This window comes from Anomalospiza imberbis, unplaced genomic scaffold (genome assembly GCF_031753505.1).
Source record: "Anomalospiza imberbis isolate Cuckoo-Finch-1a 21T00152 unplaced genomic scaffold, ASM3175350v1 scaffold_334, whole genome shotgun sequence".
Classification (NCBI taxonomy): Eukaryota; Metazoa; Chordata; class Aves; order Passeriformes; family Viduidae; genus Anomalospiza; species Anomalospiza imberbis.
This window is the reverse complement of record NW_027099953.1, coordinates 5,574-26,741: the sequence shown is the minus strand read 5'-3', so window position 1 is coordinate 26,741 and position 21,168 is coordinate 5,574. Positions and strand designations below refer to the sequence as shown.

The 21,168-nt window shown below is 52.3% G+C and overlaps 2 protein-coding genes across 2 annotated transcripts; one reads left to right on the top strand and one right to left on the bottom strand.

Moving 5' to 3' along the window:
- Positions 1–7,702: 7,702 nt before the first annotated feature.
- On the bottom strand, positions 7,703–8,937 carry LOC137466616 (zinc finger protein 551-like). Its single transcript, XM_068178292.1, has one exon. It carries the CDS (start codon positions 8,924–8,926, stop codon positions 7,850–7,852), a length of 1,077 nt encoding a protein of 358 aa, XP_068034393.1. The 5' UTR covers positions 8,927–8,937; the 3' UTR covers positions 7,703–7,849.
- Positions 8,938–16,299: 7,362 nt separating this feature from the next.
- LOC137466617 (zinc finger protein 34-like) lies at positions 16,300–18,129 on the top strand. The gene is made up of 2 exons (XM_068178293.1): positions 16,300–16,436; positions 16,623–18,129. The coding sequence occupies exons 1-2, from the start codon at positions 16,325–16,327 to the stop codon at positions 17,711–17,713; spliced, it is 1,203 nt and encodes a 400-aa protein (XP_068034394.1). The 5' UTR covers positions 16,300–16,324; the 3' UTR covers positions 17,714–18,129.
- Positions 18,130–21,168: the final 3,039 nt, after the last annotated feature.

The window sequence follows — 21,168 nt, the reverse complement described above, 5'->3', positions numbered from 1 at the left end:
ACAGAGGCGTGAGCAGGAGCATCTCTGTCCAGCCGTGAGCCCCAGAGCTCTCTCTGAGAGCTGTGAATTAAAAGGCCTTTACACACACACTTTTCACATCTTCCCTGTCTGCTGTGTTTCACCTCTTGGCAATGTGCATGTGGCTCTTGCTTGGTGGAAGCTGCTGTGGCCCAGGGCCAGCACAGAGCTGGGCTGGGTGGGCCAGGCAGCGTGGAGAGTCTTGGCTGATCTTGGTGTGTCCCTGGCCTCCGAAAAGGCTGGGAAGGTTTGCCTCCCAAGGCATCCTGCTCATTGGCTCTCCCTGTGCACCCTGGAGAGGACAAGGTAGGCATTTCTGGCAGCTGGGCATCAGCAGGCCTGAAAGTGGGGGTGTGTTGTGGAGCGAGCCCAGCTGAGATACCCTGAGAGGAGCCCAGTGCTCCTTGCTCCCCTGTGCTGACACGTGAGCGTTTGTCTGGTTTCGGGATGGCCCTGGCTGTGTGAGGGGTGCTACGTGGACACGAGACAGCCGGTCCTGTCCCGCTGGGTCCCAGCAGTGCCTCACAGCAGTCCTGCATCCACGTCAGGATGCTGGGCAAAGAGAGGTCCTGGAAGCTGAGGCAGCTGATTTTAAGCTTGTGCAGGTGCTTGCAGGCCAAGGCCAACGGTGTTCCCTCAGGATACAGCAGTCCTGAGGGGTCTCCTTCATTCAAACAAATCAGCAGACAAATGCATTGTCAGCCAAAAGCTCTTTTATTGACCTGGCAGGAGGGCAGGGGTCTGCAGCCACTGAAATGTTTCTCTGCCACATATAAATTTCAGTGGGTTGATGTCGGAGTTGTATCAAAATCACCATCCATCTTTACACTGCTGAGGTGATTCCATAGGCAGGCGGTTGGAAATACATTCTGTCAGATTCCCATACTTGAAGCTGATGTCCAGGCCCTGGCCAGGAGCGGTCTCCATGCCCCAAAGCAGCACAAAGTCTTCCTCAGGGCTTCCCTGCACAGGGCTGATTCCACACTTGCCCTTAGTTCTTCTGGTAGACTGTGTCTAAAGCTTTTTGTCAGGTCACTCTCATGTCAAGTTAGGCCAGACAGGTTTTTGTTATGCTAACTGGTGCTAAGTACTTAGGCATGTCTGTGCTAATTACTTGTTTACTCATGTGAATTGCTTGTGCTTACTCATGTCAAACCAAGGCCTTGTTTCATCCCCAAAGGTGCCTGAGGCCACCCGCTCCTTGTGGCACCAGTTGCTTTCCTGTGGAATGTTCTACCTCCCCAGGGTAAAGAGGGAGCTGCAGAAAGAGCTTGCCAGGCTGCTCTCCATCCTTTCCCAGCACTCCTGGTGAAGTGGAGAAGTCCGAGCTGAGCGCAAAGGTGCAAATGGAGCAGCCGTGCACAGGAAGGCTCGGTGGGAAGGATGATCCAGGATCCATAGGCCTGGCAGCCTGAGCGTGCTCCAGGGGAAGGCCTTGGAGCAGATCCTCCTGAGTGCCATCCCACGGCACCTGCAGGGAACCAGGCTGTCTGCTGGAGGGTGGGAAAGCTCTGCGGAGGGACGGGGACAGCTGGGGCTCCTGGCGGGGTGTTGAGGGTTTCTGTGCGGGAGTTTGGGGGGCTTGGTGTTGGGGGGGTGTTGGAGAAGGAGTTGTCTGGAAGGTGAGAGGTCTAGGCTGGAATTTGAGTCAGTTGGAAGGCAGCATCTGTACTTTGGCACAGCTTTGGTTAGGGAGGGCAGAAAGAATATCTGTGACTTTTCCTCTTCATGGTCCTGATTGTCCTGCAGGGAACAAGAGGGGAGAGCTGTACTTTACTGGCCACTCAGATATCTGTACCAGGGGGAGGATTAGCCCTTTTGCCATCTACTCAATTCTTTGAGCTACTTTTCTAACACTGAGTGGACTTTGATTTCTTGAGAGCTTTTATTTCTTAAGAGAATGAGGATATTATCATCCGTTCATAGAAAACCAAAGAATGGCCCTTGTTTTTTTCCTTTTTTTGTGTAGTGTTATATTCTGTAAAGTGACCCTCAGTGGATGAGGTTAAGGCAAATGAGTTGCTGCTTTGAGATGGGAAGCAAAATTCCAACTCTTCACCTCCTCAGGCCATCCCAATTCATTTGGGAAGTTTGCAACTTTTTGGAACTACTTGAGTTGAGCAATGGGAAGTAAAGCTTTCCTGAATTGAGGATTCTTACATGCCAGATTCTTCTGTGCCTTGGCCGATAAGGTGTTTTTGTGCTGAAGGCAATAATTTCAATAAGAAAATAATTTCAGCATGGAGTAAGAGCTTCTGACAGAGAACAAGTGTTGCCAGCGTTGCTCCAGGTGCTCCTGCCAACAGCCCCTGCAGGCAGGAGCGCAGCCCCCAATGCACGTGGGCTTTGGCTCCCTCTGGCACAGAAGCCCCCCACGGGCACAGGTCTCTGGGGCAGGAGACGGGCACTGGTGCTGTCAGGGCTCGGGGGGTGGCAGGTCTGCTTGGGCAGGGACCCTGCCACACCTGCTGATGTCAGCGCTCCCTGGGCCCCAGGGGTCAGAGCAGCATTCCTGCCATGGCCCACACGTTCCTTGTCTGTGCCACAGCCGCAGGTTTAGGATGGCCACAAGCCGGGACGTGTCCCAGGGAGGCCGTGCCAGTTTCTGTGAAGACCCCGTGCCCTTCCCAGCGCGGCTGCGTCGGCAGCCCTGGGGGCTCCTTCTGCTGCCCTGAGCCCGCAGAGCAGGGCAGCGTTTGCTGATAGTTTCAGCCATTCCCAAAGATCCTGTCGGGCTGTCTTAGACACATGGGGTGAGGGATTCCTTCCAACCTGATCCACTTTGGGTGGGCTGGGGGCGGCCCCAGGGCACGGGGCAGTGTGTGCAGGGGCCCTTTGTGACACGGTGCAGCACGGTCACCGTGGCATGGAACGGGACAGCGTGTCCAAGGGCCCTTTGTGACACGGGGTGACATAGGAGCTGGCGGTGACAAGACCACGCCACAGTGCTCGCAGCATGCGACGGGACAGGACGGGACAGAGCGGTGCCGTGAGGAGCCCCCGCACAGCGCACTCGTTCGTGTCTGACCCGGAGCTTTTCCGAGGCGTTATTCCTGCAGCTGACCTCGAGGCCTGACCACAGGACTTGGTGACCTGTGGCCTTCCCGAGGCTTCTCTTCTGCAGGTGTCCTCGAGGGCAGACTGTGGGACTTGGTGCCCCAGAGGCATCTCCCATCCCTGCCACCGGTGCCCTCGAGGCCAGACCACAATCCTCGACAGGAGTCTCCTGTCCTTGTGGCAGGAGCCCTCAAGACCAGAGTGCAGGACTTGCTGTCCTGTAGCCTTCCTGAGGCTTCTCTCTTGAAGGTGCCTTCCAGGCATGACTGAAGGCCTTGCTGACTCAGAGCTTTTCCGAGGCATCTCTCCTGCAAGTAGCCACAAATCCGATCACTGAAATGGAGCAGAGACCCACGAGAGTGCCCAAGCTGGCCTGGGTGGAGGAGAGGAAGAAGGCCCTGGAGCTGCCCCAGCACAGGAGACTGAAGAGGTGGTGCAGTTCAAGCCTCAGCAGGAGGGTGAGTGGCAGAGCTGGGCTGCTGGGCTGCTTGGCCACATCCCATCCCATGGCATCCCATGGCATCCCATGGCAGCCCATCCCATCCCATCCCATCCCATCCCATCCCATCCCATCCCCTGGGCACTTGCCCATGGACAGGACGGAATAGGGGCCAGGGCAGACACCCCACAGCCGTGCTCCATCCCCTGGGGCATTCCAGGGCTGTCCCTGCCTGGGGAGCGCAGGGCTGGGCTGTGTTCTCTGGCCTCTCCCGCAGCCCCTCAGCTCAGGCTGCGCTCGCTCTTTGCCAGGTGCAGCCGTGCAGCGCACACAAGAGCAGGAACGCACCCGTGGCCTCTTCCGCAGAACAGCGCAGGTACCTGCAGCCATCCCCAGCTGGGCTGGGCCTGCTGTCACCGCTCAGCCGAGCACCACGCTTGGAGCATTCCGTGGAACATCCCTGGCTTCCTGCCCTTCTCCTACAACTGGTTTGCAAATTCATCAAGAGGATTCGGGAGGAAGAGACCAGCACCATGGGCACAGGGCTCAGAGCATATTGACACATCTTCAAAACCAAGACCTGTGCTGCCCTGCTGGATATGCGCGTAGGGGAGGGGTTTTCCAATCCAAAGGAAGTAAGCAGCCTGTGGCCAGGATTTCATCCTCCCAGGAATTGCTTGGCCTCCCAAGCCATGCCTGCTGGTCACTGGAAGCCTTTGAGGCCATGGCAGTGTGGTGGCAAGGGAAGCACTTCTCTGGGGAAGCTGGGGACATTCCTCCCTCTGGCAGCTTTCCAAGTCTCCCCGTGCCTTCGCCAGGTTCCTGCCATGGTGAGGTACATCCACCCGTGGCTCATGGCCAGTCAGTTTGCTGAGCACAGGCTGAACAGGGCCCTGCTGGATCTCACTGAAGAACAGCCCGCTGATGAAGTAATGTGTCCTGGTTTTGGGCAAATTTGGGAGAAAACCTCCAGAAGGAGCCCCCAGAAAGCAAACCCCCACAGCCCCTTGCTCACCTGGCTCGGGAAGAATTTCCTCAGAGAGTAGTGGAAACAACCTGTTTATTGAGCAGGCAAAGCATTCCCAAGCACAAAAAATGAACAACACCAGATGACAAATAGTCTTTCTACGCTCTAAAGAGGTGACAAATTCAGAAAGTCTCTCCTGGGAGGAGTTGCCCAGTTATCAGTCTCCGGTGCTGGGGATGGCTGCTGCAGGTCACAAAATGCTGGCTCTCGGTGTTTCTTGGTGTTTCCCAGGTCCCAATCCTGAGCAGGTTCAAATGGTATTCAGGAAAGGGAAAGAAAAAAAACAGTCCAGGGAAAAAACTGGATTGCCTAGCTAAACTAACTAATAAGCAAAAGCAAGGGCAAAAGCAAAAAGCAGGAGCAAGAGCAAAGTGAAAGCAAGCAAGCCAGCAAGCAAGCAAGAAAGCAAGCAAGCCCTAACCTCTCCTAGACACAGACTCTGGGGAGAGGTGAGCCGGCTGATAACAAGACAAAACAAACCTTCACTTTTTGGAGCCAGTCCTGAAGGCACAGAACATAACATCAAGCATAAACAGAACACACGATTGGGGATACAAGCACCATAACGTCACCCTAGGACATTCCAACCCTTATCTCCATATCATCAACATACTACCAAACGTCATGTAAAAACTTCATCAAGTAAAAACTCCCATCTTTTACTTACTCAGACACATTTCCTTCCATCTCACTTGCTGAAACCTTTGACGCACATTTCCTTCTATCTCACTTGCTCAAACCTTCGACATTTCCTTCTGTCTCATGTCTGTGTGGTTTAATGCAAAGCCAGTGGCAGTAACATCCAACAAACAGTGATATTTGCATATGAGATCTCCCTGAGGTACACATCGAGTTCTTCCATATTTCTGCATTATTCACCATGTACAACCTGGTCCCTGAGCAAAGACAATCCCACAAATGGGTTTGTCTGTACTCGAGGCAGAGTTGATCCACACTGTCTTCCCTAACAAACCTCTGATATGTGCCACTGGGATTTTATCTACCTGGATCAGAGCAGCATATAAAAAGGAGCAGTTCCAAACATATGGCACATTATGCCAATCAGCTTTCTGATGAGCCTGTGACATTTCTTACTCAACAGTGACACTGCAGTGCTGGCCACCAGGCCGGCTTGCCAAGGGAGGCTTCTGGCCATGCCCTGCAAGCAGCTGCTGCTGCCAAGGTGCCTTTGGTGCCTCAGGCTCTCCCTGGCACAGCTCCCAGCACGGCACTCTGCCCTTGTGCCCGAGGCCTTCCCTGTGCTGGGACTGGCCTGGGGCTTTTCCTGCAGTGGGACCTGCCCTGCTCCTGGCACAGGAAAGGCAGTTCCTGCTGGAGCAGCAGGCTCTGCCTGCGGTGGGCTCAAACCACTCTAGCAAGGCCCTGGTGACGTCAAAATTGCTTCCCAGAGCAGAATAGTCTATAATTGGTATAGCTCCTATATTGAGGAGTAAATAACTATTTTTAAAATTTTATTCTGTGTTGTAAATAGACCGTTTTATCTAATAATGATCAGAATCAATCATAGGTGTATTTATACAGATTTATCTGGTATTCCATTGTTAATCGTTTGGGACAAATTGCATTAAGGTTCAATTCCACCTGTCCAATCTGCAGGGACGCGATGGGATCCAGCCACTGCCAGTCTCTTCTATTAGAAGGAATTCTAGAAGTCTAGGGGTCCTGCAGGGGTTTGAGGATCTGTGTTGGCTGTTGGGGGACATTTCTCCACCTCATGACTCAGCAGGAGTTTCTCCAGTAAGGAAATAAAGCTTTTGCCTGAAGCTCCCACTCTGCCCATGACAGGAACCCCTGTGAGTGCCCGTGAAATCCCGGCTCTTTGGCAGCCTGGGGACTCCTGGGATGTCACCGTGGAGCCCCCATGAGTGCCTGTGACAGATCGGTGCCTTTGCAACCCAATATCCCCTGGGATGTCACCATGGGATGGCTGTGACTGCCTCTGACCACACAGCTCTTTACCATTCCCAGAAACCCCTGGGAGGTCTCCATGGAGCCCCTGTCTCTGCCTGTGACATTCCAGCTCTTGAGGATCCTGGAGACTCTTGGAAAGTCCCCATGGAACCCCTCTGAGTGCCTGTGACAAATCTGATCCTTAGCAGGCAATCATCACCAGGAACCCGTGTTGCTGTGGTCAGTTTCCATGGCAACCATCACAGCCCCTGTTGCTATGGTCAGTTTCCATGGCAACCATCACCAGCCCCTGTTGCTATGGTCAGTCCCTGGGCAGCTCCATGGAGACCCCATGCCAGGGGTGGTTGCCATGGACACCAGCTCAGGCCTGCAGCCAGAGCCCGTTGCCATGGCAACCATTGGCAGTCCCATCCCCAGGGCCATGGGATCCCAGAACCACAGAACTGGCTGAATTGGGAGGGGCCGATCAGGATCCTCGAGTCCAACTGCTGGCCCTGCACAGGACACCCCAACAATGCCAGCCTGGGCCTGGCAGCGGTGTCCAAATGCTGCTGGAGCTCAGAGAGCCCTGGAGCTGTGACCCTTCCCTGGGGAGCCTGGGCAGTGCCCCAGCAGCCTCTGGGCAAAAACCTTTTCCTGAGATCCAACCTCAGCCTGCCCCCACTCAGCTGCAGCTGCTCCCTCCAGTCCTGTCCCTGGGCACCAGAGTGAAGAGTTTCCCACAGCCCCAGCCAGGGACCCGCTCCCAAGGCTGTTGCCATGGTCACCAGGGCTGGGACCAGCTGGAATGCTCGGTTTCCAAGGGCCGGGGTTCAGGAATGGGATTCCCCAGTTTCCTGCTCCTGCTAAAACCGCACTGCCCCTTGCTGCCGTCCTGCCTCCCATGGAAAGCACAATAGGCACAGATCCCGGGCTGGGAGGAGAACAATTTACTGGGAACAGCAACGAGACAAGGAACAAACAGGACCAGAAATAATACTGATAACAGAAGGGATAAGAAAAATTATTTACAGGGAAAACTACATCACAACTGACTGGCTCTTCCTGGCCATGTATTTCCTTCTCCCTGGAAAGGACACCCTTCTCCTCAGGGACAGAGAGAGAGAGAGAGAGAGAGAAAGAGTCCCTTTCCTGCCCCTGGCAATGACCTGAGGTAGGAGTGAATATAATGACAGGGCCATGGCCAGACCCTCATGTTCTTTGATCCCACACCCTGTCATTGGCAGGAGCAGGAAAAGGGAAAGATCTCTTCCCAGCATGGATCACAGGAAACATGGATCACCAGAGCTCTTCCCAACATGGGTTCTCCCATGGGGGATGAAGCTGGAGCAGTGCACAAAGCTCTTCCTCCAGCTATGGCATTTGCAGGGCTTCCCTTACTGGTGCCTCCGTTGGTGTCTGGTCAAGTGAGAGCTCCTGGAGAAGTTCTTCCCACACTGTGGACACTTGTAGGGCCTCTCCCTGGTGTGGATGTGCTGGTGCCTGATGAGATGGGAGATTTGCTTGAAGCCCTTCCTGCAGTGGGGGCAGCAGAAGGGCTTCTCCCCGGTGTGAATCCGCTGGTGCTTGAGAAGAATGGATCTGGTCTGAAAGCTCTTCTGACAGTTGGGACATTCGTAGGGCCTCTCCCCAGTGTGGATCATTTGGTGGATGATCAGTTGGGACTTCTGGCTGAAGCCCTTCCCACATTCCCCACATTTGTATGGCCTTTCTCCAGTGTGGATCCTCTGGTGGCTGATCAAGTGGGACCTTTGGCTGAAGCTCTTCCCACATTCCCCACAGTCGTAGGGCCTTTCCCCAGTGTGGATCCTCTGGTGGCTGATCAAGTGGGACCTTCGGCTAAAGCTCTTCCCACATTCCCCACACTCGTAGGGCCTTTCCCCAGTGTAGATCCTCTGGTGGCTGATCAAGTGGGACCTTCGGCTAAAGCTCTTCCCACATTCCCCACACTCGTAGGGCCTCTCCCCAGTGTGGATGTGTTGGTGGATGACGAGGGCAGAGCTGCAGCTGAAGCCCTTCCGACATTCCCCACATTTGTATGGCCTTTCCCCGGTGTGGATGCGTTGATGGATGATGAGATTGGATCTGTAGCTGAAGCCCTTCCCACACTCCCCACACTCATAGGGCCATTCCCCAGTGTGGATCATCTGGTGGCAGATCAGGCTGTTGCTCTGCCTGAAGCTCTTCCCACACTGCAAGCACTTGTAGGGCTTCTCCCCATCCTGAAGCTTATCATGGACCACCAGCTCCAAGATCTGGCTGAAGCTCTGTCCACCTTCCTGGCACAGGGTGGGTCTTTCCTCCTCAGAGCACCCTGGACTGGGTTTGCAGCCCCTCCTCTTGTGGGATCTCCTGGGCTTTTCCTCCCCGTTGGATTCCTGCGTCATGGAGCTGCTCAAAACGGCCTCTGCCAGGAGGTTCTGCCGTGGGGATTTGTCCTTCCTGGTCTCCATCCTCAGCTCCTTGTCTGGAAAAGGAAGGACAAGGAGAGGATGGGATTTGCCTCCGTGCCATAGGGAAGGGGAAGGAGATCCCCACAGTGCGTCCCCGGCAGGATGGCGTTGGCAGAGAGGTTGTCCTGTAGTCGGGGGCTGTGCTGTGCTGGGAGATGGAGCAGGAGAGAGGGGGAAAGGGGCAGTGACTTCCTCCTCACCTGCCTGGGTTTCCAGGGGCTCCTTCCCCTTCCTTGCAGCCTTCTCCTCCATTTCGCAATGGTTTGGAGAAGGAAAATTCTGTTTTGGGAGGAAAACAAGGGATGAGCACAATGAGTTTTGTACTGGTTTGAAGGCAAACCAGGAGGAGAGTCTAAACCAGAATTAAAATTTAATAAAAAAAAATCAATATCAAGGCAATGATACAGAAACACTGGCTTAATCTGACAGAGTCAGGATATAACCTGACACCCCGTTGGTCAGGGTGGTGGTAGCAGTCTGATGAAATGGTGTCTGCAGCCCTGTTGGAGTGATGAACGTGATTCTGTCAAAGCGGTGATCCTGTAGAAGGGTCTGGTCTTTCTCTGAAGGTCCAGTGGTGGTTACGGAGCTCTTGTCCTCTGGGAATCCAGTAGGCAAGGTGGTCCTGGTGTTGCAAGGGTGAGATTATATCCAGGTAGGAATGCTTGGTTCCTCCCCCTGGGCGGAGCATCCCACAATGGGATGATGTAATTTTATCAGTCCTGCAGTGGCACTCAATGGCCCATTAACAGAAGATAGCCCCTGGAGGGCGTTATCAGGGTTGAGCCATGGAAGAGATAAAGAACACTGCCCCACCTGTTTATCACAGTTTATGAAGATGGTGACTGAAAACATACTTTGGGTTACATCTTACATTGCACCCTGAAACAGTGAGGCAATCCCTGCTCGGGATGGGGGGTGAACACCACCCCCCTTTCCCAAACTGGCTCAGGTGTAAAACCCCCACCCTGGGAAGGCCCTGCACACAGGGGACAATGTCACACTTGCCCTGCCCCAGGAGAGGTCTCTGTCCCGGTCACTCCCTTGCTCTCCCCCCTTTTCTCTTTCTTCCATCTCTCCCTCTACCTCACATTTACTGTTCAATAAAATCCACTTGGGATTTGGTCTCGTTAGCACCTTAATTGGGGCAGAGGCATCTCTCTAACAATTTTATTAACCAGATTGAGACATTATTTTGGTGCAGTGAGTTCAGGGCACTGTTGTCTGACCCCAAGTGCCTTTGACAACAGCATGGTTCCCTCCTCTCAGGAGGTTCTGGCTCTTTCTGGAGGAACTCTTGGAAACTTCAATGCAGCTTCTTCAGTGTGACTTTTGGGAGAACATATGAGGAAAATGGCTGTTGTGGGTGGCCAGTGTAAAGAAAATATTTTGTTGTCCTTCCTTGAAAAGTTTGTTAAAATCACTGGAGGAAAGGGACCAAATGATACCAGCAAGACTGACAAGGGTCATTCACCACAAGGTGAGGAACACAAGGCTGCACGAAGTCGTACAAGAAGCCCAGCTCAAGTATCTAAATTCCCTAATAAGTCCCAAATTCACAGGCCTGGGGGCTTTGCCAAATGTGGCAAGCACATTTTTCTCTCTCTCAGGATTTTTATAAAGGTGCACAGAGAGAAATGAAAGAGAAAATAATTTCTGTTTCTGCTCCTTGTTTTTCTCTTGTGGAATGTGTTTGGAGAATTGTTTATCTGGAGTGAATGCTTTGTTGGATCACAGTGGATTGTTTGGGCCAATGGATAATCAGATCCACCTGTGTCTGGACTCTCCAGAGAGGGTCACGAGTTGTGAGTTAGTTAGATATCATAGTTAGAGAAAGTCGCATGTACGTATAGTATCCTCTTTTATATAGTATATTAATGTATTATAGCATAATTATAATAAAGAAATCATTCAGCCTTGTGAACTGGAGTTAGACATCTTCATTCATCCTATTGGGTTCACCTGCATCTACAACAGCCAAATGTGAGAATCATTTTTCTTTTTGTCCCTGTCACCTTTGTGACAGGTAGACTGAGCTTTCCCTTCCTTTTAATAATCTGTATTGGGGCAAATTTCCACTTTTCTTTTATCTGAACCTGCCAGTAGCTGAGCTGGAGCTGTGCAGGAAACGATGAAATTTGGAATTGCCACAGAATTGCTTCTATTGTCGGTTTGTTCATGTTTGGGATTTGTTTGCATTTCCATCACAAGTGACTTGTGGAAATACCAAATATTCATCAAAGTATTTTATGCAAAGTTTGATTTCTGCTGAGATTATTTTGTCCGGTGCCCAGGGGAAGCTCGAGGGCAGTCTGTGCCTCTCGCCCTGGGGGATGCTTGGGAGGGGCTTGGGGGAGTTGTCCCTGTCCCTTTTACCCCAGGCCATTCCACAGGGTCTGTCCCTGTCACCCAAAGCCATTCCCCAGGGGGTGTCCCTCTCTCACCTCAGGCCATTCCCCATGGGGTGTCCCTGTCCCTGTCACCCCAGGCCATTCCCTAGGGGTCTCCATCACTCTCACCCCTGGGAATGCCTGGGGGGTCTCCCTCCCTCTCACCCTGTGCCAGGAGTTGCTCGGGGCAGTCTCTGTCCCTCTCAGTCCAGGGAATTGTCAGGGGGCTTTGTCCCCTTGCCCTGGGGGATGCTCGGGGGTCTCCATCCCACTGGCCTCAGGAAATGCTTGTGCAGGGCTGGGGACCAGGGGCTCTGTGTCCCTCTCACCGCTGAGGGTGCTCGGGGTGGGAAGGGCTCTCCGACCTTCTCATCCCTGGGGTGGCGGGGGGATCTCTGCCCATCTCAGCCCTGGTGTGACCCTGCCCAAATGTCATCGGGGTCAGAGAGACAGAGACACCCCCAAACGCCCAGAAAGGCTGAACCTGGGATTTGATTTGGGATGAGTATTTAGGACGAGGGTGGAATTGGGGCTGGGGTTGGAGTTGGGACTGAGATTTGGATTAGAGCTGGGATTGGGGCTAAGGCTAGACATGGGATTGGCTTTAGGGCTGGGGTTGGGATTGGGTCTGAGGCTAGATGAGTCTGGCACTGGGATGAGATTAAATACAGAACTGTGAGGGTGACTAAACGTGGAGTGAGATTGAGGGCAGGATCAGGGTCAGGTTTGGGACTGACCACACGCAGAGCGGGACAGGGGGGATGTCACTGTAGGATGTCCCTGGAATCATCCCAGCCCTTCTCAGGCACCTCCAAACATGGGGGGACAGCTGGGTTCTCCAAGATCCAGGTGCTCCCATGCTGCCCCTCAATACCAGGCGAGCATTCCCTGAGGGCAGCCCTGAATGTGACCCTTCGGGCTCTGGGATCAGCCTTCACATCCCTGAGGGAGCAGCTGCAGACATGACGAGAGATTTTTTCCCCACCTCTTTCCTGAGGAAGGGTGAAGCCCAGCTGTCCTTTCCTTCTGGTGCCTTCTACTCTCCTCAGCTGAGGATGCCAAACTCCCCACGAGCAGGAAGGTCCCTATTCCCTGTTTCTTTGTGACTGCTGCGTGGAACATCCATTCAGAATGAAGAACGTTCTGACAGCCCTGCTGAATGACACCAGGAGGAGGTTTGTGAGAAAGGGGGGAAATTGTATTTTGATTGGAAATACAAGTTACAAACTTATTTCTTTCCATCCCATTCCTTTTCAGTCAGTTGCAGTTCTGTTTTCAGAGTGCCACCTTCTCAGTGTTTGTGTCCTCTTTTCTCTCCTGCCTCTCTTTGCCTGCTCTGTTTCTCTCTCAGTGTCTCCCTTGATCCAGGGCAGCTGCCACCAAAGGCCCTGCCCTGATTTCATTCCTAATCCATGAGCTACAAGAACTATGGGTGAAGTAATGAAAGCTGGCAGTTAAATGTCACTGTAGGATCTTGCTCCACTTGGCTTCTGGCTCCTTGGTAAGAGCTTTGCCTTCAAGGGCAGGAACATCTTTTCCTGGCTGGGAACTGGAATTCCAGCCCCAGGGAGTGTGTGCTGTGGATCCCAGAGGGGCATTCCCGAGGCTCCCAGGGTGCTGCTCCTGCAGCGGCTCCCAAGGAGCCATGTCACATCAGGGAGAATCTCAAAATCTTGGTTATCTCAGGGATCTTCTATAGTCCTCTGTGGAAGGGGGGGATGGGGAGAAGACAATGAATGCCCATTGAAGCCACCAAAGAGGAACAGGTCATGTTATCAGCAGTGAGCGAGAGCCATTGTCTTCTTGGTCCATCGACCACACCTGGGCAAACATCTCACATTGATCAGGCCAGCCCTCCTCCCTGTGGTAGGGGTCTGAGTCTCAGTCTTTGGGAGGGGCTTCAATCTCCGTCCGTCACAGTGGTCATGAGGCAGATGAGGGGTCTTCCGTGGGAGATCACCAGAGTTACCCCAGAAAGTTCATTTGGCCAAGAGGTGGGAAAATTCGTGGGTTGAGCAGGTATTGTGAAGCAGGTGTAAGCAGGTAGAACAAGCCGCTCCTTGCCAGGCACTGCTCAAAGCGGTGGTCCATGGTGATACAGCAAATACACCTGCAAAAATAATTATCCATCTCTCCAAGCCAGAACTCCGATCGGGGTCTCCAGGATCTCAGTCTCTGCCATTGTGGCAAACGTGAGGCAAAAATGAGGGGAACTTGGGACCGTCTCTTACACAGGGGAGTGCATGTCCTTTGAAGGGGAAGGATCCCCACATGCGTCCAGCGCTGCAATAAACACACAGTCTCTACAGCTCCGTACGGGATTTGTGGGGATCGATTTTTCATCCACGTTTCAGCAGCAGAGCTAGCAGACTAAACAGCGTATTTTACCTAGGCTGGCAGCACATTTCACCTAAATACACATGGATTTCTACCCTGTTAAATTTACCCTGTAAAATACCCTGTTTCAACTCCCGAGCACCCCCTGGGCTGAGAGGGACAGAGACTCCCTTGAGCACTCCCCTGGCACAGGGGTGAGAGGTAGGGAGACCCTCCCAGGCATTCCCTGGGGTGAGAACGATGGAGAGATGGAGACCCCCTGGGGAATGGCCTGGGGTGAGAGGGACAGGGACACCCCTTGGGGAATGGCCTGGGGTGACAGGGACAGGGACAACCCCCCAAGCTCCTCCCAAGCATCTGCCAGGACAAGAGGCACAGAGACTGCCCTCGAGCATCCCCTGGGCACTGGACAAAACAAACTCGGCAGAAATCAAACTTCACCCTGCATAAAATGCCTTGAGGAATATTTGCTCTTCCCACATGTCACTTGTGATGGAAAGGCAAACAAATCCCAAACATGAATAAACTGACAATAGTAGCAATAATGTGGCAATTCCAAATTTCATGGTTTCCTGCACAGCCTCAGCTCTGCTGCTGGCAGGTTTTGATAAAAGTGAAAATTTGGCCCAATACAGATTATTAAAAGGAAGGGAAAGCTCTGTGTAGCTGTCACAAAGGTGACAGGGATGAAGAAAAAATGATTCTCACATTTGGCAAAGCTCACAAGCCTGTGAATTTGGGAGTTATTTGGGAATTTAACTACTTGAGCTGGGCTTCTTCTAGTGAAACATAAACTTTAAGGGATTTAGAGATTTTAGAGGAGCTAAGATTTTAGTTAGAGATAAGCCTTACTAGAGTTAATTAAAACAAATGAGTAGGCCTTGATAAAGTTAACAGTTAGTAGTTAACTAATAATTGATTGCTTGTCAACACGATGTTTAGTTAGCTGGGTTTATAATGAAGAATATAGAAACTGACAAATAGCTTTTAGGAACATAAGACAGTTGTGGGCCTCCTCTGTTGTGAAACCAATTGAAGACAGGGAATGGGAGCTCTACCAAGGTTCATTTGTCATATTTGCATTGAAAAGGTAGAAAGGTCAGAATGAGGAAGACTTCATTTACGTCCTCATTTTGGGACCCCTCCCCATGAAAGGGACCACTGACCCATTTCAAGGAACAAACTACACATGTTTAATAGCTTTTGAAATGATTAGCATATGAAGTAAGGAATGGGATGTACCAAAATTATGAATATGTATTTGCATTTTGGGTATTCAATACTTGTATGGATAAAAGGACTCTGTAATTATTTGAAAGGTGCAGTGTGTATTTGAGAGCTATTCTGCACGCTGCCTGGCATTGTAATAAACATACACTTTCTAACTTTAAACGGTTAGATAGTTTTTGCCCGTCACAGTTGGATATAGGTACTAGATCAATATCCATATTTCTTTAGTAAATCACTAGGACTTTTGGCAGCCTTGTGTTCCTCACCTTGGGGTGAATGACCCTTGTCAGTCTTGCTGGTATCATTTGCTCCCTTTCCTCCAGTGATTTTAACAAACATTTCTAGGAAGGACAACAAAATATTTTCTTTACACTGGCCACCCACAACAGCCATTTTCCTTATATGTTCTCCCAAAAGTCACACAGAAGAAGCTGCCTCCAGGTGTCCAAGAGTTCCTCCAGAAAGAGCCAGAACCGCCTGAGAGGAGGGAACCATGCTGTTGTCAAAGGCACTTGGGGTCAGAAATCAATGCCCTGAACTCACTGCGCCAAAATAATGTCTCAATCTGGTTAATAAAATTGTTAGAGAGGTGCCTCTGCCCCAATTAAGGTGCTAACGAGACCAAATCCCAAGTGGATTTTATTGAACAGTAAATGTGAGGTAGAGAGAGAGATGGAAAGAAAGAGAAGAGGGGGGAGAGCAAGGGAGTGACAGGGACAGAGACCTCCCCTGAGGTGGGGCAAGTGTGACATTGTCCCCTGTGTGTGGGGCCTTCCCAGGGTGGGGGTTTTACACCTAAGCCAGTTTGGGAAAGGGGGGTGGTGTTCACCCCCCACCCCGAGCAGGGATTGCCTCACTGTTTCAGGGTGCAATGTAAGATGTAACCCAAAGTATGTTTTCAGTCACCATCTTCATGAACTGTGATAAACAGGTGGGGCAGTGTTCTTTATCTCTTCCATGACTCAGCCCTGATAACGCCCTCCAGGGGCTATCTTCTGTTAATGGGCCATTGAGTGCCACTGCAGGACTGATAAAATTACATCATCCCATTGTGGGATGCTCCGCCCAGGGGGAGGAACCAAGCATTCCTACCTGGATATAATCTCACCCTTGCAACACCAGGACCACCTTGCCTACTGGATTCCCAGGGGACAAGAGCTCCGTAACCACCACTGGACCTTAGAGCAAGACCCATCAGGTGATCCCTTCTGCAGGATCACTGCTTTGACAGAATCACGTTCATCACTCCAACAGGGCTGGAGCCTCCATTTCATCAGACGGCTACCACCACCCTGACCAACGGGGTGTCAGCTTATATCCTGACTCTGTCAGATTAAGCCAGTGTTTCTGTTCATTGCCTTGATATTGATTTTTTTTTTATTCAATTGTCATTCTGGCTAAGAGTCTCCACTGGTTTGCCTTCAAACCAGTACAAAACTCAATGTGCTCATCCCTTGTTTTCCTCCCAAAACAGAATTTCCCATTCCCAGACCTTTGCCAGATGGAGGAGAAGGCTACGAGGAAGGGGAAGGAGCCCCTGGAAACCCAGGCAGGTGAGGAGGAAGTCACTGCCCCTTTCCCTTTCTCTCCTGCTCCATCTCCCAGCCCAGCACAGCCCCTGGTTGCAGGACAACCTCTCTGTCAATGCCGTCCTGCCGGGGACGCACTGGGGGGATCTCCTTCCCCTTCCCTATGGCACGGAGGCAAATCCCATCCTCTCCTTGTCCTTCCTCCCCCAGACAAGGAGCTGAGGATGGAGACCAGGAAGGACAAATCCCCACAGCAGAACCTCGTGGCAGAGGCCGTTTTGACCGGCTCCATGGCGCAGGAATCCAACGGGGAGGAAAAGCCCAGGAGATCCCACAGGAGGAGGGGCTGCAAACCCAGCCCAGGGTGCTCTGAGGAGGAAATACCCAACCTGTGCCAGGAAGGTGGACAGAGCTTTAGCCAGAGCTCGGAGCTGGTGGTGCATGAGCAGCTTCACCATGGGGAGAAGCCCTACAAGTGCTTGCAGTGTGGGAAGAACTTCAGACAGAGCTGCCACCTGATCTGCCACCAGATGATCCACACCGGGGAATGGCCCTATGAGTGTGGGGAGTGTGGAAAGGGCTTCAGCTACAGATCCAACCTCATCATCCATCAACGCATCCACACTGGGGAGAGACCCTACGAGTGTCCCAAGTGTCAGAAAAGGTTTCCAACCAGCTCCAGTCTCCTTGTACATCAGCGGATTCACACTGAGGAGAGGCCCTTCCGCTGCCCCGACTGCGGGAAGGGCTTCAAGCACAACTCCACACTTGTCAGACACCGTCGCATCCACACCAGAGAGAGGCCCTACGAATGTGGGGAATGTGAGATGAGCTTCAGCCAGAGCTTCAGCCTGATACAGCACCAGAGGATCCACACCAGGGAACGGCCCTATGAGTGTGGGGAATGTGGAAAGAGCTTCAGCCAGAAGTCCCACTTGATCTGCCACCAGAGGATCCACACTGGAGAAAGGCCATACAAGTGTGGGGAATGTGGGAAGGGGTTCAGCCAGAAGCCCCATCTGATCGTCCACCAAATGATCCACACTGGGGAGAAGCCATATGAGTGTCCCGAGTGTAAGAAGAGGTTTCCAACCAGCTCACATCTCCTCCTGCACCAGCGGATTCACACAGAGGAGAGGCCCTTCCGCTGCCCTGACTGCAGGAAGGGCTTCAAGCACAACTCCCACCTCGTCACCCACCGGCGCATCCACACCAGGGAGAGGCCCTACAAGTGTCCCCAGTGTGGGAAGAGCTTCACTCAGAGCTCTCACTTGACCAGACACCAACGGAGGCACCAGTAAGGAAAGCCCTGCGAGGGCCCCAACTGCAGGAGGAGCTTTGTGCACTGCTCCAGCTTCATCTCCCATGGGAGAACCCATGTTGGGAAGAGCCCTGGTGATCCACATTCACTGTGATCCATGCTGGGAAGAGATCTTTCCCTTTTCCTGCCCCTGCCAATGACATGGTGTGGGATTGAAGAACATGAGGGTCTGGCCATGGCCCTGTCATTACATTCACTCCCACCTCAGGTCATTGCCAGGGGCGAAAGGGACTCTCTCTCTCTCTCTCTGTCCCTGAGGAGAAGGGTGTCCTTTCCAGGAAGGCGGAAATACATGGCCAGGAAGAGCCAGTCAGCGGTGTTGGAGTTTTCCCTGTAAATAGTTCTTCTTATCCCTTCTGTTATCAGTATTATTTCTGGTCCTGTTTGTTCCTTGTCTCGTTGCTGTTCCCAGTAAATTGTTCTCCTCCCAGCCCGGGATCTGTGCCTATTGTGCTTTCCATGGGAGGCAGGACGGCAGCAAGGGGCAGTGCGGTTTTAGCAGGAGCAGGAAACTGGGGAATCCCATTCCTGAACCCCGGCCCTTGGAAACCGAGCATTCCAGCTGGTCCCAGCCCTGGTGACCATGGCAACAGCCTTGGGAGCGGGTCCCTGGCTGGGGCTGTGGGAAACTCTTCACTCTGGTGCCCAGGGACAGGACTGGAGGGAGCAGCTGCAGCTGAGTGGGGGCAGGCTGAGGTTGGATCTCAGGAAAAGGTTTTTGCCCAGAGGCTGCTGGGGCACTGCCCAGGCTCCCCAGGGAAGGGTCACAGCTCCAGGGCTCTCTGAGCTCCAGCAGCATTTGGACACCGCTGCCAGGCCCAGGCTGGCATTGTTGGGGTGTCCTGTGCAGGGCCAGCAGTTGGACTCGAGGATCCTGATCGGCCCCTCCCAATTCAGCCAGTTCTGTGGTTCTGGGATCCCATGGCCCTGGGGATGGGACTGCCAATGGTTGCCATGGCAACGGGCTCTGGCTGCAGGCCTGAGCTGGTGTCCATGGCAACCACCCCTGGCATGGGGTCTCCATGGAGCTGCCCAGGGACTGACCATAGCAACAGGGGCTGGTGATGGTTGCCATGGAAACTGACCATAGCAACAGGGGCTGTGATGGTTGCCATGGAAACTGACCACAGCAACACGGGTTCCTGGTGATGATTGCCTGCTAAGGATCAGATTTGTCACAGGCACTCAGAGGGGTTCCATGGGGACTTTCCAAGAGTCTCCAGGATCCTCAAGAGCTGGAATGTCACAGGCAGAGACAGGGGCTCCATGGAGACCTCCCAGGGGTTTCTGGGAATGGTAAAGAGCTGTGTGGTCAGAGGCAGTCACAGCCATCCCATGGTGACATCCCAGGGGATATTGGGTTGCAAAGGCACCGATCTGTCACAGGCACTCATGGGGGCTCCACGGTGACATCCCAGGAGTCCCCAGGCTGCCAAAGAGCCGGGATTTCACGGGCACTCACAGGGGTTCCTGTCATGGGCAGAGTGGGAGCTTCAGGCAAAAGCTTTATTTCCTTACTGGAGAAACTCCTGCTGAGTCATGAGGTGGAGAAATGTCCCCCAACAGCCAACACAGATCCTCAAACCCCTGCAGGACCCCTAGACTTCTAGAATTCCTTCTAATAGAAGAGACTGGCAGTGGCTGGATCCCATCGCGTCCCTGCAGATTGGACAGGTGGAATTGAACCTTAATGCAATTTGTCCCAAACGATTAACAATGGAATACCAGATAAATCTGTATAAATACACCTATGATTGATTCTGATCATTATTAGATAAAACGGTCTATTTACAACACAGAATAAAATTTTAAAAATAGTTATTTACTCCTCAATATAGGAGCTATACCAATTATAGACTATTCTGCTCTGGGAAGCAATTTTGACGTCACCAGGGCCTTGCTAGAGTGGTTTGAGCCCACCGCAGGCAGAGCCTGCTGCTCCAGCAGGAACTGCCTTTCCTGTGCCAGGAGCAGGGCAGGTCCCACTGCAGGAAAAGCCCCAGGCCAGTCCCAGCACAGGGAAGGCCTCGGGCACAAGGGCAGAGTGCCGTGCTGGGAGCTGTGCCAGGGAGAGCCTGAGGCACCAAAGGCACCTTGGCAGCAGCAGCTGCTTGCAGGGCATGGCCAGAAGCCTCCCTTGGCAAGCCGGCCTGGTGGCCAGCACTGCAGTGTCACTGTTGAGTAAGAAATGTCACAGGCTCATCAGAAAGCTGATTGGCATAATGTGCCATATGTTTGGAACTGCTCCTTTTTATATGCTGCTCTGATCCAGGTAGATAAAATCCCAGTGGCACATATCAGAGGTTTGTTAGGGAAGACAGTGTGGATCAACTCTGCCTCGAGTACAGACAAACCCATTTGTGGGATTGTCTTTGCTCAGGGACCAGGTTGTACATGGTGAATAATGCAGAAATATGGAAGAACTCGATGTGTACCTCAGGGAGATCTCATATGCAAATATCACTGTTTGTTGGATGTTACTGCCACTGGCTTTGCATTAAACCACACAGACATGAGACAGAAGGAAATGTCGAAGGTTTGAGCAAGTGAGATAGAAGGAAATGTGCGTCAAAGGTTTCAGCAAGTGAGATGGAAGGAAATGTGTCTGAGTAAGTAAAAGATGGGAGTTTTTACTTGATGAAGTTTTTACATGACGTTTGGTAATATGTTGCCGATATGGAGATAAGGAGTGGAATGTCCTAGGGTGACATTATGGTGCTTGCATCCCCAATTGTGTGTTCTGTTTATGCTTGATGTTATGTTCTGTGCCTTCAGGACTGGCTCCGAAAAGTGAAGGTTTGTTTTGTCTTGTTATCAGCCAGCTCACCTCCCCCCATGGTCTGTGTCTAGGAGAGGCTAGGGCTTGCTCGCTTTCTTGCTTGCTTGCTGGTTTGCTTGCTTTCACTTTGCTCTTGCTCCTGCTTTTTGCTTTTGCCCTTGCTTTTGCTTATTAGTTAGTTTAGCTAGGCAATCCAATTTTTTCCCTGGACTGTTTTTTTTCTTTCCCTTTCCTGAATACCATTTGAACCTGCTCATGATTGGGACCTGGGAAACACCAAAAAACACCGAGAGCCTGCATTTTGTGACCTGCAGCAGCCATCCCCAGTGCCGGAGACCGATAACTGGGCAACCACTCCCAGGAGAGACTTTCTGAATTTGTCACCTCTTCAGAGCGTAGAAAGACTTTTTGTCATCTGGTGTTGTTCATTTTTTGTCCTGGGGAGTGCTTTGCCTGCCCAATAAAAAGGTTGTTTCCCCTATTCTCTGAGGAAATTCTTCCCAAACCAGGTGGGGGAGGGGCTGTGGGGGGTTTGCTTTCCTCGGGGCTCCTTCTGGAGGTTTTCTCCCAAATTTGCCCAAAACCAGGACACATTACTTCATCAGCGGGCTGTTCGTTGGTGAGATCCAGCAGGGCCCTGTTCAGCCTGTGCTCAG

What these genes read in the sequence shown, in the direction of transcription:
- LOC137466616 (XM_068178292.1), bottom strand. Translation starts at nt 8,926, where the DNA reads ATGGAGACCAGGAAGGACAAATCCCCACGGCAGAACCTCCTGGCAGAG.
- LOC137466617 (XM_068178293.1), top strand. Translation starts at nt 16,325, where the DNA reads ATGTGCTCATCCCTTGTTTTCCTCCCAAAACAGAATTTCCCATTCCCA. An exon ending in GCCCCTGGAAACCCAGGCAG is followed by an intron (nt 16,437 to 16,622) that starts GTGAGGAGGAAG and finishes TTCCTCCCCCAG; the next exon opens with ACAAGGAGCTGAGGATGGAG.